A 13,918-nucleotide genomic window follows, 5' to 3' on the forward strand; every position below is an offset into this window, starting at 1 on the left:
CCTCAGCTGCTTCTGGTATAGAGAGAGTCTGCCCCCAGCTGCTGCTGGTATAGAATCTACCCCAGCTGCTGGTATAGAGAGAGTCTGCCCCCAGCTGCTGCTGGTATAGAGAGAGTCTGCCCCCAGCTGCTGCTGGTATAGAGAGACTCTGCCTCCAGCTGCTGCTGGTATAGAGAGAGTCTGCCTCCTGCTGCTGCTGGTATAGAGAGAGTCTGCCCCCAGCTGCTGCTGGTCATGAGAGAGAGTCTGCCCCCAGCTGCTGCTGGTCATGAGAGAGAGTCTGCCCCCAGCTGCCACTGGTGAAAAGAAAGAGCGACTGCCCCCAGCTGCCACTGGTGAAAAGAAAGAGCGACTGCCCCCAGCTGCCACTAGGTGAAAAGAAAGAGCGACTGCCCCCATCTGCCACTGGTGAAAAGAAAGAGAGAGAGACTGCCCCCAGCTGCCACTGGTCAAAAGAGAGAGAGAGAGACTGTCCCCAGCTGCCACTAGTTGAAAGAGAGATAGCGACTGCCCCAGCTGCCACTGGTCGAGAGAGCGAGATAGCGACTGCCCCAGCTGCCACTGGTCGAGAGAGAGAGAGAGAGATAGTGACTGCCCCCAGCTGCCCACTGGTCGAGAGAGAGAGAGAGATAGTGACTGCCCCCAGCTGCCACTGGTCGAGAGAGAGAGAGAGAGATAGTGACTGCCCCCAGCTGCCACTGGTCGAGAGAGAGAGAGAGAGAGAGAGATAGTGACTGCCCCCAGCTGCCCACTGGTCGAGAGAGAGAGATAGTGACTGCCCCCAGCTGCCACTGGTCGAGAGAGAGAGATAGTGACTGCCCCCAGCTGCCCACTGGTCGAGAGAGAGAGAGAGAGAGATAGTGACTGCCCCCAGCTGCCACTGGTCGAGAGAGAGCGAGAGAGAGATAGTGACTGCCCCCAGCTGCCCACTGGTCGAGAGAGAGAGAGATAGTGACTGCCCCCAGCTGCCACTGGTCGAGAGAGAGCGAGAGAGAGATAGTGACTGCCCCCAGCTGCCACTGGTCGAGAGAGAGAGAGATAGTGACTGCCCCCAGCTGCCACTGGTCGAGAGAGAGAGAGATAGTGACTGCCCCCAGCTGCCACTGGTCGAGAGAGAGAGAGAGATAGTGACTGCCCCCAGCTGCCCACTGGTCGAGAGAGAGAGAGAGAAATAGTGACTGCCCTCAGCTGCCACTGGTCGAGAGAGAGCGATAGAGAGATAGTGACTGCCCCCAGCTGCCACTGGTCGAGAGAGAGAGAGATAGTGACTGCCCCCAGCTGCCACTGGTCGAGAGAGAGAGAGAGAGAGAGAGAGAGAGATAGTGACTGCCCCCAGCTGCCACTGGTCGAGAGAGAGAGAGAGATAGTGACTGCCCCCAGCTGCCACTGGTCGAGAGAGAGAGAGAGATAGTGACTGCCCCCAGCTGCCCACTGGTCGAGAGAGAGAGAGAGATAGAGACTGCCCCCAGCTGCCACTGGTCGAGAGAGAGAGAGATAGTGACTGCCCCCAGCTGCCCACTGGTCGAGAGAGAGAGAGAGATAGTGACTGCCCCCAGCTGCCACTGGTCGAGAGAGAGAGAGAGATAGTGACTGCCCCCAGCTGCCACTGGTCGAGAGAGAGAGAGATAGTGACTGCCCCCAGCTGCCACTGGTCGAGAGAGAGAGAGATAGTGACTGCCCACAGCTGCCACTGGTCGAGAGAGAGAGAGATAGTGACTGCCCCCAGCTGCCACTGGTCGAGAGAGAGAGATAGTGACTGCCCCCAGCTGCCACTGGTCGAGAGAGCGAGAGAGAGATAGTGACTGCCCCAGCTGCCACTGGTCGAGAGAGAGAGAGAGATAGTGACTGCCCCCAGCTGCCACTGGTCGAGAGAGAGAGAGAGAGAGATAGTGACTGCCCCCAGCTGCCACTGGTCGAGAGAGAGAGATAGTGACTGCCCCCAGCTGCCACTGGTCGAGAGAGAGAGAGAGATAGTGACTGCCCCCAGCTGCCACTGGTCGAGAGAGAGAGAGAGAGAGAGAGAGAGAGAGAGATAGTGACTGCCCCCAGCTGCCACTGGTTGAGAGAGAGAGAGAGAGATAGTGACTGCCCCCAGCTGCCACTGTTCGAGAGAGATAGTGACTGCCCCCAGCTGCCCACTGGTCGAGAGAGAGAGAGAGATAGTGACTGCCCCCAGCTGCCACTGGTCGAGAGAGAGCGAGAGAGAGATAGTGACTGCCCCCAGCTGCCCACTGGTCGAGAGAGAGAGAGATAGTGACTGCCCCCAGCTGCCACTGGTCGAGAGAGAGCGAGAGAGAGATAGTGACTGCCCCCAGCTGCCACTGGTCGAGAGAGAGAGATAGTGACTGCCCCCAGCTGCCACTGCTCGAGAGAGAGAGAGAGAGAGATAGCGGCTGCCACTGGTCGAGAGATAGCGACTACCCCCAGCTGCCACTAGGTGAAAAGAAAGAGCGACTGCCCCCATCTGCCACTGGTGAAAAGAAAGAGAGAGAGACTGCCCCCAGCTGCCACTGGTCAAAAGAGAGAGAGAGACTGTCCCCAGCTGCCACTGGTTGAGAGAGAGATAGCGACTGCCCCAGCTGCCACTGGTCGAGAGAGCGAGATAGCGACTGCCCCCAGCTGCCACTGGTCGAGAGAGAGAGAAATAGTGACTGCCCTCAGCTGCCACTGGTCGAGAGAGAGCGAGAGAGATAGTGACTGCCCCCAGCTGCCACTGGTCGAGAGAGAGAGAGAGATAGTGACTGCCCCCAGCTGCCACTGGTCAAGAGAGAGAGAGAGAGAGATAGATAGTGACTGCCCCCAGCTGCCACTGGTCGAGAGAGAGAGAGAGATAGTGACTGCCCCCAGCTGCCACTGGTCGAGAGAGAGAGAGATAGTGACTGCCCCCAGCTGCCACTAGTCGAGAGAGAGAGAGAGATAGTGACTGCCCCCAGCTGCCCACTGGTCGAGAGAGAGAGAGAGATAGTGACTGCCCCCAGCTGCCCACTGGTCGAGAGAGAAAGAGAGATAGTGACTGCCCCCAGCTGCCACTGGTCGAGAGAGAGAGCGAGAGAGAGATAGTGACTGCCCCCAGCTGCCCACTGGTCGAGAGAGAGAGAAATAGTGACTGCCCTCAGCTGCCACTGGTCGAGAGAGAGCGAGAGAGAGATAGTGACTGCCCCCAGCTGCCACTGGTCGAGAGAGAGATAGTGACTGCCCCCAGCTGCCCACTGGTCGAGAGAGAGAGAGAAATAGTGACTGCCCCCAGCTGCCCACTGGTCGAGAGAGAGAGAGAAATAGTGACTGCCCCCAGCTGCCACTGGTCGAGAGAGAGAGAGATAGTGACTGCCCCCAGCTGCCACTGGTCGAGAGAGAGAGAGATAGTGACTGCCCCCAGCTGCCACTGGTCGAGAGAGAGAGAGAGATAGTGACTGCCCCCAGCTGCCACTGGTCGAGAGAGAGAGAGAGATAGTGACTGCCCCCAGCTGCCACTGGTCGAGAGAGAGAGAGATAGTGACTGCCCCCAGCTGCCACTGGTCGAGAGAGAGAGAGATAGTGACTGCCCCCAGCTGCCACTGGTCGAGAGAGAGAGAGAGATAGTGACTGCCCCCAGCTGCCACTGGTCGAGAGAGAGAGAGAGAGAGATAGTGACTGCCCCCAGCTGCCACTGGTCGAGAGAGAGAGAGATAGTGACTGCCCCCAGCTGCCACTGGTCGAGAGAGAGAGAGAGATAGTGACTGCCCCCAGCTGCCACTGGTCGAGAGAGAGAGAGATAGTGACTGCCCCCAGCTGCCACTGGTCGAGAGAGAGAGAGAGATAGTGACTGCCCCCAGCTGCCACTGGTCGAGAGAGAAAGAGAGATAGTGACTGCCCCCAGCTGCCCACTGGTCGAGAGAGAGAGAGAGAGATAGTGACTGCCCCCAGCTGCCACTGGTCGAGAGAGAGAGAGAGAGAGAGATAGTGACTGCCCCCAGCTGCCACTGGTCGAGAGAGAGAGAGAGATAGTGACTGCCCCCAGCTGCCCACTGGTCGAGAGAGAGCGAGAGAGAGATAGTGACTGCCCCCAGCTGCCCACTGGTCGAGAGAGAGAGATAGTGACTGCCCCCAGCTGCCACTGGTCGAGAGAGAGAGAGAGATAGTGACTGCCCCCAGCTGCCACTGGTCGAGAGAGATAGTGACTGCCCCCAGCTGCCACTGGTCGAGAGAGATAGTGACTGCCCCCAGCTGCCACTGGTCGAGAGAGAGAGAGAGAGAGAGAGATAGTGACTGCCCCCAGCTGCCACTGGTCGAGAGAGAGAGAGATAGTGACTGCCCCCAGCTGCCACTGGTCGAGAGAGAGAGAGAGATAGTGACTGCCCCCAGCTGCCACTGGTCGAGAGAGATAGCGACTACCCCCAGCTGCCACTGGTCAAGAGGGAGCATAAATACCCTATGGCTTTTACTGGGCAGAGACGTGAATGCACCGCCCCATGGCTGCGTGTCAGAGAGAGCTGCTTGTTCCTTGTTCCTGACATTGCTGGTTATTTTTTGGCAGCCCTTTATTTTCCTTTTTGGGTGGAATTATAGGGCACGGACAGTCTGGGGATTCATTATAGAAGGAGCAGCCCCCTGGGGGGGACAGGTGAGGATGCTGAGCGCAGATCGCCCCTCTCGGGGGTCACCCCCGGCTCCATCTTCCTGCGCTCTATGTGTAGACTGGACACATGATTGGTGCTGATCCGGCCAGTCCTGGGCTTCACCCCATAAAAATGTACACCTCTGCCTGGTCTTCACTCTTCTTAAAGGGAACCTGAGGGCAGAACTCCGCTCGTAGGTGACCTTTGCCCTTTTGGTCCTCTTTATGTATTGTGCCTATATAGCAGTATTATTAGTGACACCGGTGTGGACATTGCCCGTTTACTTATAGCCATTCGTTCAGATGTTTTTCTTTTTACCCTTTTCCACTTTTATGGGATGGATGTTACGGGAATCGTCCCCACAGCAAATGCTGGCATGACAGTCACTTTTGTCTTTTTCTCCTTTACAGAAACTGTTCTCGTTGGGAGCGGGAGACCGGCAGCTGATTCAGACGCCCCTGTATGACAGCCTGCCAGTGACGGGCACCAGCGTGGCGCTGCTCTTTCAGCAACTAGGTAAGGACACAACCCCGCTATGTGACTAGGAAGACTAGTCCAAGAGGCAAGTCCCTGGTGGCTTCACTCTATACACACGTAGGGAGAAAGCTTAAGGAGTAAAGCGTGGAGAAGTGACCAAGTCACATCGGCCGCGGACGACTTCTACAAGTATGAAATACCGCAGCGTTTCAGAGTAAAACACGCATGGGTGCAGTAATGCCGTCGGTGTCCGATTTTATATGGCTCATATATATTTTATATAGTGCTAACATATTCTACAGCGCTTTACATACATCAGCAGCACTGTCCCCATTGGGGCTCACAATCTAAATTTCCTATTAGTATATGTCTTTGGGGTGTGGGAGGAAGCCAGAGAACCCGGAGGAAACCCACGCAAACACAGGGAGAACATACAAACTCCTTGCAGATGTTGTCCCTGGTGGGATTTGAACTCTGGACCCCTGCACTGCTAACCACTGAGACACCGTGCCTCTCTACTACTCCACATCCATTGGGCAAGGTCCAAAAAGCAAGCAAGATGCAAGTCATTAAATTCAGGGGTTTTTTTTGGATGCAAATGACATCATAAGGCTATGTGCACATGGTGTCATCCAGACACCGGTGGTGGTCGTTTTTCCAAGACTGATCCATCGGTGGTTGCTCCAAGCTGCCCGAAGAATGAACATGCTACTTCTTTTAAGCACTCCATGGTTTTCAGACTCTGAAATGGTTAAAGGGAACCTGTCAAATGCAATATGCACCTAGAACCACGAGCAGTTCTGGGTGCATATTGCTAATCTCTGCCTAACGATCCCTGTATTTAGTAGGGTAGATAAAGAGATCTTTAGAAAAAGTATTTCTAAAGATCCTTTATGATATGCTAATGAGCTCGGGGACTAGTCCCAAGGAGCGTTACTTCCCTTCACTAGTCCGCCCTCTAAGCATATAAGCACACCCACAGGGGCGTGCTACCATGATATTCAATACCCATTGCCCAGAGTCATTGGCCATGATGTGTACCTTTGTCCGTTGTCACCGGTTTAGGCTCAGTGCGCATGATCAGAATGTCTGTCATGCACACTATGAAGCCGAGTGTACGTGTCCCAGCTTCAGAGAGGCCTCGTGAGCAGGAGTGGAAGTGCCGGGAACTTCTGACCCTAAACCCGACGTCTGAAGCGGTAACAACGGACACAGGTATGCACGTCACTGCCGATGATGCTGGGCAATGGGTATTGGGTAGCATGTTAGCACGTCCCTGTGGGCGTACTACCAAGCTAAGAGGGCGGACTAGTTGTGGAGCTATTATACCTTTGTGACTAGTCCCTGCCCTCATTAGCATATCATAAAGGATTTTTAGAAATACTTTTTCTAAAGATCTCTTTATCTATGCTAGTGTATACAGGGATGGTTAGGCAGGGATTAGCAATATGCGCCCTGAACTGCTCGTGGTTCTGGGTGCATATTGCACCTGAGCGGATCCCTTTAAAAGTGGTGACATAGGACGGAACATGCGCACAATGTTGTTTTGAAATGATCATTTTATGGGGCACTTTTCTGGCCCTTCTTCAGGAGATTTTTCATTATTCCTCATTATGAGACCATGCACCATGAAGATGGGGGGGGGGTGTAAAGTAAGGTTATGTGCACATACCCATAGAGTGGGTATGTGCACATAACCTTACTTTGCACAATTGGCTTTATACCCCCCCTTCATGGTGCATGGTCCCATATTGAGGAAGACGCTCCTGCAGGAACCCGGCCACATGGTCGAGTGCTGTCAATAATTGGGCAGGAGCGCTATATCCCTTGATGACGTCTGCTCTAGTAAATCTGTAGACCCTTTATATAATACATGGTGGCATCCAGTCCTATTTGTAGCATCTCTCCCCTCCGGCTAATAGAAGGAGATCCAATTGGACCATGTGATAAGTGGGGATCCAGCCTCTGCACCCCCCATCAGGCAGGAGAGTGTTATCTTGGTAATAAGACATCATTGTCTATCTTTAGGAGGAGTCTGATAGATGCCAGGGGCCACCGGGTGCCATAAGTCATCAATATAGCGATCAGTATTACCGGCAGTACTAATGGATTTCCTGGTAACGGCATTATTAATCTCTGCTGACATCTTATTCCATCATCATTGTCTTCTGCTCATAAAGTTGATTAAAATTTTGACTTTACGACTGTCTGATCCGCCATCATCGAGCCCGGAGCGCTCCCTTTACTGTTATTATCCGGGCCATAAATCCCGTATAAATCTCATTACAGGGCCGCCGGAGTTGTGTGTGTCCGGGCCGTGATTTACTGGCATTCCTGGGGGGGCTGAATCTTATATTACATAGCAATATGTGTGTCTGGTGCAGGTGATGGGGGCTTCCAGTAAGCGCAGGCACTAGGAGGTGGGGGGTCGTGTTTACCAGGGTTGCACAATCCCCCTTTCTGCATTGCGGGGGCTCGTCTCTACGGCACATGCTTGATTTGTGCGTCTTGCTCTCCACGTCTCGGGATACTTACAGACAATCTCTTTATCATGTAATAATATAATACTCTCTGTGCCTGGGACACCGTCGCTCCGTCGCAGGCATTACTGTACTAAATCAGGAAAATCACCAGATTGTCCTCAACGGGTCCAGAGTCTGAGCCGCTGAGCACTGGTTTCCGGGAAATCGGACGGAGAAATATGGAAAATCCTTAAATCCTTGGGCATATTATGTGCGTCCGGCTGCTAAAATTAGTGTTCAGCAATAAACCCAAAATATAAAATCCACTCTAAATATACAGAGGTCCATGTCCTGCAAAATGCCGAAAAACGCTTTCCAGCCATTTCTCGGAAAGCAGAGTATGCACGGTGGCTCAGTGGTTAGCACTGCAGTCTTGCAGCGCTGGGGTCCTGGGTTCAAATCCCACCAAGGACACCATCTACAAGGAGTTTGTATGTATGTATGTATGTATGTATGTATGTATGTATGTCCGTGTTTGCGTGGGTTTCCTCCTGGTTCTCCGGTTTCCTCTCACACTCCAAAAACATACAGATAGGGACTCTAGATTGTGAGCCTCAATGGGGACAGTATTGCCAATGTATGTAAAGCGCTGTGGAATTAATAGCGCTATATAAATGAATAAAATTATTATTATTATTATTATGTTCCAGGCAACCATCTATTCTTATCTCAACTGCAATGTATCACTCCAACCATCCCTGGAGCCAAGAATCGCATCACTCTCATCATCCTTCTCCTGCGCCCAGGAGCTTATAATCCGTGTCTAAAACATAATGCATAACGTTAATCATCCTTATCCACCTTTGGAGACCACTTTCTTCCCTTTTTTTTTTAAAAAAAAAAATTGTCATTGGATGCCATTATATATATTGCCGCTGTAGAATGAGTTAACTGAGAATCCATCAGTGAGCTCATTCTAAAGTTTGATAGGAGAGTAACTTTTTTTCCTCTTTTTTTTTTTTTTTCTGAGCTCCTCTCAACTGATTTATGACCACGGATCACATCAAATTCGATTTTTGCAGGAAGCAATGGGCCTGTGGAAGCCAAACGCGGCAAAACCTTTTAATGAAACTTAATTGCCTAAATGATTTTTAACCCAAAATACGTATATTTATGTATTGATGATAAAGACAAACTTCCCAAAGATGGACGACCTCATAACACACACAATCTACCCCTACTTTTTATCTCGCACAATCACTAATCACTCCCATCATCCGTCACTAATATATTCTGACTAGTAAACCATATCACAAAAAAATGTGAAAAACTGTCCATCTTTGTATTTTTCTTCTCTGATGGGTATTAGACCCTATCTGCCTCCGCTTATACCGCCGTCACATGATTACAGGCGCCGTGCCGAATTTTATAGCACGTAGAGATCTTAGGTGAGGAATTAATCCATTAATTGTGTGAAGACGGCGCGTTCCTGCTCCGGTAACTGCTTAATCAGATGTGCAGTCTTCTCCGTCCTCGTCTTCTGCATCACTTTGCCGCTCTTCACGCTGCGGAGCTGATATGGCTCCGGCAGAGTCGTGGCTGCAACAAGGGTTGGTTTAATTTAGAAAAGAATAAAAGGTTACAAGGCCACAATGACTGGGCAGCGAGGCACGAGGGGGCGGCCGGGCTCATTAACCTCATAAAACTTTCTATCTTAATCCATTAAATCATGTGCTGTGACTGTGATTGTGTGATAAGCTGCACGTTCACGTCCTGTCTGGTTATTTTGGCAAATTTGCAGCACTACATCTCCATATCGCTGGGTAAGTCCACATCACATGTTCAGGAAGTGAGCAAATTCTTATAGTGCACGGCGCTGGAGATATCTCCTATACTTAGTCACATCCAAAGCGGTATCCTCTCTGCCGAGCCTGACAAAACTGCATGTGCTCTAAATGGGGAGAGTATGCTGCTGTGGACTTCACTGTCAGCTGCTGGGGTCCCCTTTCCACCAGTGGTCGGCTCCCCTTTCCTCCCGGGGTCGGCTCGCCTTTCCGCCCGGGGTCGGCTCCCCTTTCCGCCCGGGGTCGGCTCCCCTTTCCGCCCGGGGTCGGCTCTCCTTTGCGCCCGGGGTCGGCTCTCCTTTGCGCCCGGGGTCGGCTCTCCTTTGCGCCCGGGGTCGGCTCTCCTTTGCGCCCGGGGTCGGCTCCCCTTTGCGCCCGGGGTCGGCTCCCCTTTGCGCCCGGGGTCGGCTCCCCTTTGCGCCCGGGGCCGGCTCCCCTTTGCGCCCGGGGCCGGCTTCCCTTTGCGCCCGGGGCCGGCTCCCCTTTGCGCCCGGGGCCGGCTCCCCTTTGCGCCCGGGGCCGGCTCCCCTTTGCGCCCGGGGCCGGCTCCCCTTTGCGCCCGGGGCCGGCTCCCCTTTGCGCCCGGGGCCGGCTCCCCTTTGCGCCCGGGGCCGGCTCCCCTTTGCGCCCGGGGCCGGCTCCCCTTTGCGCCCGGGGCCGGCTCCCCTTTGCGCCCGGGGCCGGCTCCCCTTTGCGCCCGGGGCCGGCTCCCCTTTGCGCCCGGGGCCGGCTCCCCTTTGCGCCCGGGGCCGGCTCCCCTTTGCGCCCGGGGCCGGCTCCCCTTTGCGCCCGGGGCCGGCTCCCCTTTGCGCCCGGGGCCGGCTCCCCTTTGCGCCCGGGGCCGGCTCCCCTTTGCGCCCGCGGCCGGCTCCCCTTTGCGCCCGGGGCCGGCTCCCCTTTACGCCCGCGGCCGGCTCCCCTTTACGCCCGCGGCCGGCTCCCCTTTCCGCCCGGGGCCGGCTCCTCTTTCCGCCCGGGGCCGGCTCCCCTTTCCACTTCTGATCTCACTTTCTGTTCCCTTGGATCCCCATAGTACCCAAGCATGAGCTGTGGAATGCCTGATTGTAATGGAGCATGCATGGTCAGCGCTGCATTCACTGTCTGGATGGCTGCTGTAGATATCCGAGGCTTTCTCACACAGTCCATGCACCAGTGACACTTTGCACAGTGACTGCTCCATGCCAGTGCGGCAGTTCAGAGCCCGGTTCCCAGGATCCGTGGGGGTCCCAGCGGTCGGACCCTTACTGAATATTGTTGAAAATGCCAAGCAGTTTTGTTTTCTTTACTTAAACTGATACTCTGTAACAAATGATTGGCACAATAGTTTTGTTTCGCTTATACAAGGATTGTCTAGACTGATACATTGTGACAAACCCTCAGCTATAAAAATCTTAAATTCTTTACGGGAGTTCACCCTCCGCATATAAACCATATTCTTCCAGTTTACGGGCAAGAAGCGGAGATCATGAATATAGGGAACAATTAAACCTAAATGCAATGAAACTTTTCAGAGCTCCTCGTTATACAACGATTAGGTTTATTTACAGGGGATGTGGAGTAAACGTCGCCCAGACTGAGTGCAGCGAGCGTGTCCACTCCCAGTAAACAAGCAGGAATCCCGGTCACGGAGTGTTACATAATCACAGCCCTGCGCCTAGAAAGCAGCTCGGCTCCACGCCGCATGGAAAAGTACAGTGCGGACGTGCCTCGTACATGGCATACAGTACATACTGGACCCTAATGAGGGACGGGTCAGTGCACAGGCACAATGGCTGCATACAGTGAGGAAGTGAAGGCTGTGGTCACCCGCTCCGCCGGCTGATCCCTATTCATTGGCCGCCGTCACCTGACATAGACTTTCATTATTTTACCACAATGAAGAACACGAGAACAATAAACCGAACCAGCATGAAATATGTGGGAAGTTTAAAGGAGCATTGATATTAGTTTGTCCTTCAGAGCTGCATTCAAAATTCTGTTCAGTACGAGTGTAGTTCGTTGAAGCCATTTCTTGCATCGCCTTTATTGGTCCTGCTCCCCAACAAGCAAGTGTCTGCACTTCCCTAAAATGTGAGGATCTGCACTCCAAGCTCCTAAAAGAGCATCAATAGAAGTTTGTCCTTCAGAGCTGCATTCAAAATTCTGTTTAGTACGAGTGTAAATTTGTTGAAGCCTTTCCTTACATCGCCTTTATTGGTCCTGAACCCCAACATACAAGTGTCTGTACTTCCCCAAGATGTGAGGATCTGCACCCCAATTTCCTAAAAGAGCATCGATATAAGTTTGTCCTTCAGAGCTGCATTCAAAATTCTGTTTAGTACGAGTGTAGTTCTGTGAAGCCATTTCTTACATCGCCTTTATTGGTCCTGCATCCCAACAAACTTGTGTCTGTACTTTTCCAAGATTTGAAGTTCTGCACCCCAAGCTCTGAGATTCATCTCCCTGCACTTTGCACCCCTGCGAGGGTCTTCACCCCATGGTGTCATCTTTGTACCCCCCAAATGTGAAGTTCACCACTCCGAGATGTGGTGAATCGCACTTCGGGGTGCAGGAGAAAACGAGAGCTGCTCAAAATGTTTCCTCTTGACAGAGAAGTGGTAGAATTGTGAGTTCAGCTCTGGATGTGATGATCAGTCGCAGGTATTTACCAGGTTACATTATATCACTCCCATCAGATTACAGAACACATGGACGGCTGAAATGTGCCGTGCACTCGCAGGAATGCGGCGAGATGCTCCAAAGACATTGTTTCCCCTGCGTCCTGATTACTTTTTAATCGCACTCATATGGCGGCGCGGTGCAGATTATTGGTTAGTAATGAAGTCCGTACTCTGCGAGCCCTCGGGGGCCTGGCCGCCGTACACAGCACGTTTCATGATGTCAGTGATGGCCTCTTTTCTGAAGTGGCTCCATGCGAGAGGCAGCAGGACGGTTCAGGCTTCAGATGTGTGACTTGCGGCCCGCGCCAGCGTCCATCACCGCTTCTTGACGATAATGCAAAAAGTTTTTAACGCTCTTCATTTTTAAGTGAAACCTTCTGCGCGGCGGTGTCTGTGCTGCCTCAACCCAGTCTGCAGACGGCTGATACAATTATATATGGTGCCAACATGTTATGCTGCGCTGTACATACTGCATTACTCCTATAGTGTGTCACCCCAGAGGCTTACAGTCTAAAATCCTCACCAATAATGTATCACTCCTATCATCCCTGTCCCGGGGGGGGGGGGGGGGGCTGTGGGGCTAATCATCTAATATTACCAACAACCTTTTTTCCACAATCTAATCTCACTTCACCCATCCTGTGACTCCCATCATCCCTGTCCCCAAGAGCTCACAATCTACTCTCATCGCTCAGTCTGTGACTCCCATCATCCCTGTCCCCAAGAGCTCACAATCTACTCTTATCGCTCAGTTTGTGACTCCTATCATCCCTGTCCGCGGGGCTAGTTATCTAATATTACCAACAACCTTATTTCCCCACAATCTACTCTCATTTCACTCAGTCTGTGACTCCCATCATCGCGGTCCCCAAGAGCTCACAATCTACTCTCATTTCACTGTCTGTGACTCCCATCATCCTTGTCCCCAAGAGCTCACAATCTACTCTCATTTCACTGTCGGTGACTCCCATCATCCCTGTCCCCAAGAGCTCACAATCTACTCTCATTTCACTCTCGGTGACTCCCATCATCCCTGTCCCCAAGAGCTCACAATCTACTCTCATTTCACTGTCGGTGACTCCCATCATCCCTGTCCCCAAGAGCTCACAATCTACTCTCATTTCACTGTCTGTGACTTCCATCATCCTTGTCCCCAAGAGCTCACAATCTACTCTCATTTCACTGTCGGTGACTCCCATCATCCCTGTCCCCAAGAGCTCACAATCTACTCTCATTTCACTGTCTGTGACTTCCATCATCCTTGTCCCCAAGAGCTCACAATCTACTCTCATTTCACTGTCTGTGACTCCCATCATCCTTGTCCCCAAGAGCTCACAATCTACTCTCATTTCACTGTCGGTGACTCCCATCATCCCTGTCCCCAAGAGCTCACAATCTATTCTCATTTCACTCTCGGTGACTCCCATCATCCCTGTCCCCAAGAGCTCACAATCTACTCTCATTTCACTGTCGGTGACTCCCATCATCCCTGTCCCCAAGAGCTCACAATCTACTCTCATTTCACTGTCTGTGACTTCCATCATCCTTGTCCCCAAGAGCTCACAATCTACTCTCATTTCACTGTCGGTGACTCCCATCATCCCTGTCCCCAAGAGCTCACAATCTACTCTCATTTCACTGTCTGTGACTTCCATCATCCTTGTCCCCAAGAGCTCACAATCTACTGTCATTTCACTGTCTGTGACTTCCATCATCCTTGTCCTCAAGAGCTCACAATCTACTCTCCTTTCACTGTCGGTGACTTCCATCATCCTTGTCCCCAAGAGCTCACAATCTACTCTCATTTCACTGTCGGTGACTCCCATCATCCCTGTCCCCAAGAGCTCACAATCTACTCTCATTTCACTGTCTGTGACTTC

General features: G+C 52.6%; 1 protein-coding gene across 1 annotated transcript in view; it reads left to right on the forward strand.

Annotated features, from left to right (window-relative positions):
- Window positions 1-13,918, forward strand: part of SBF2 (SET binding factor 2) — a 321,660-nt gene that overhangs the window by 170,986 nt on the left and 136,756 nt on the right. Inside the window, exon 6 of the mRNA XM_075325834.1 lies at window positions 5,006-5,111. Within this exon, the coding sequence (XP_075181949.1) occupies window positions 5,006-5,111 (106 nt within the window). The remainder of the gene's footprint in view (window positions 1-5,005; window positions 5,112-13,918) is intronic.

Source organism: Anomaloglossus baeobatrachus, chromosome 10, assembly GCF_048569485.1.
Source record: "Anomaloglossus baeobatrachus isolate aAnoBae1 chromosome 10, aAnoBae1.hap1, whole genome shotgun sequence".
Taxonomy (NCBI): Eukaryota; Metazoa; Chordata; class Amphibia; order Anura; family Aromobatidae; genus Anomaloglossus; species Anomaloglossus baeobatrachus.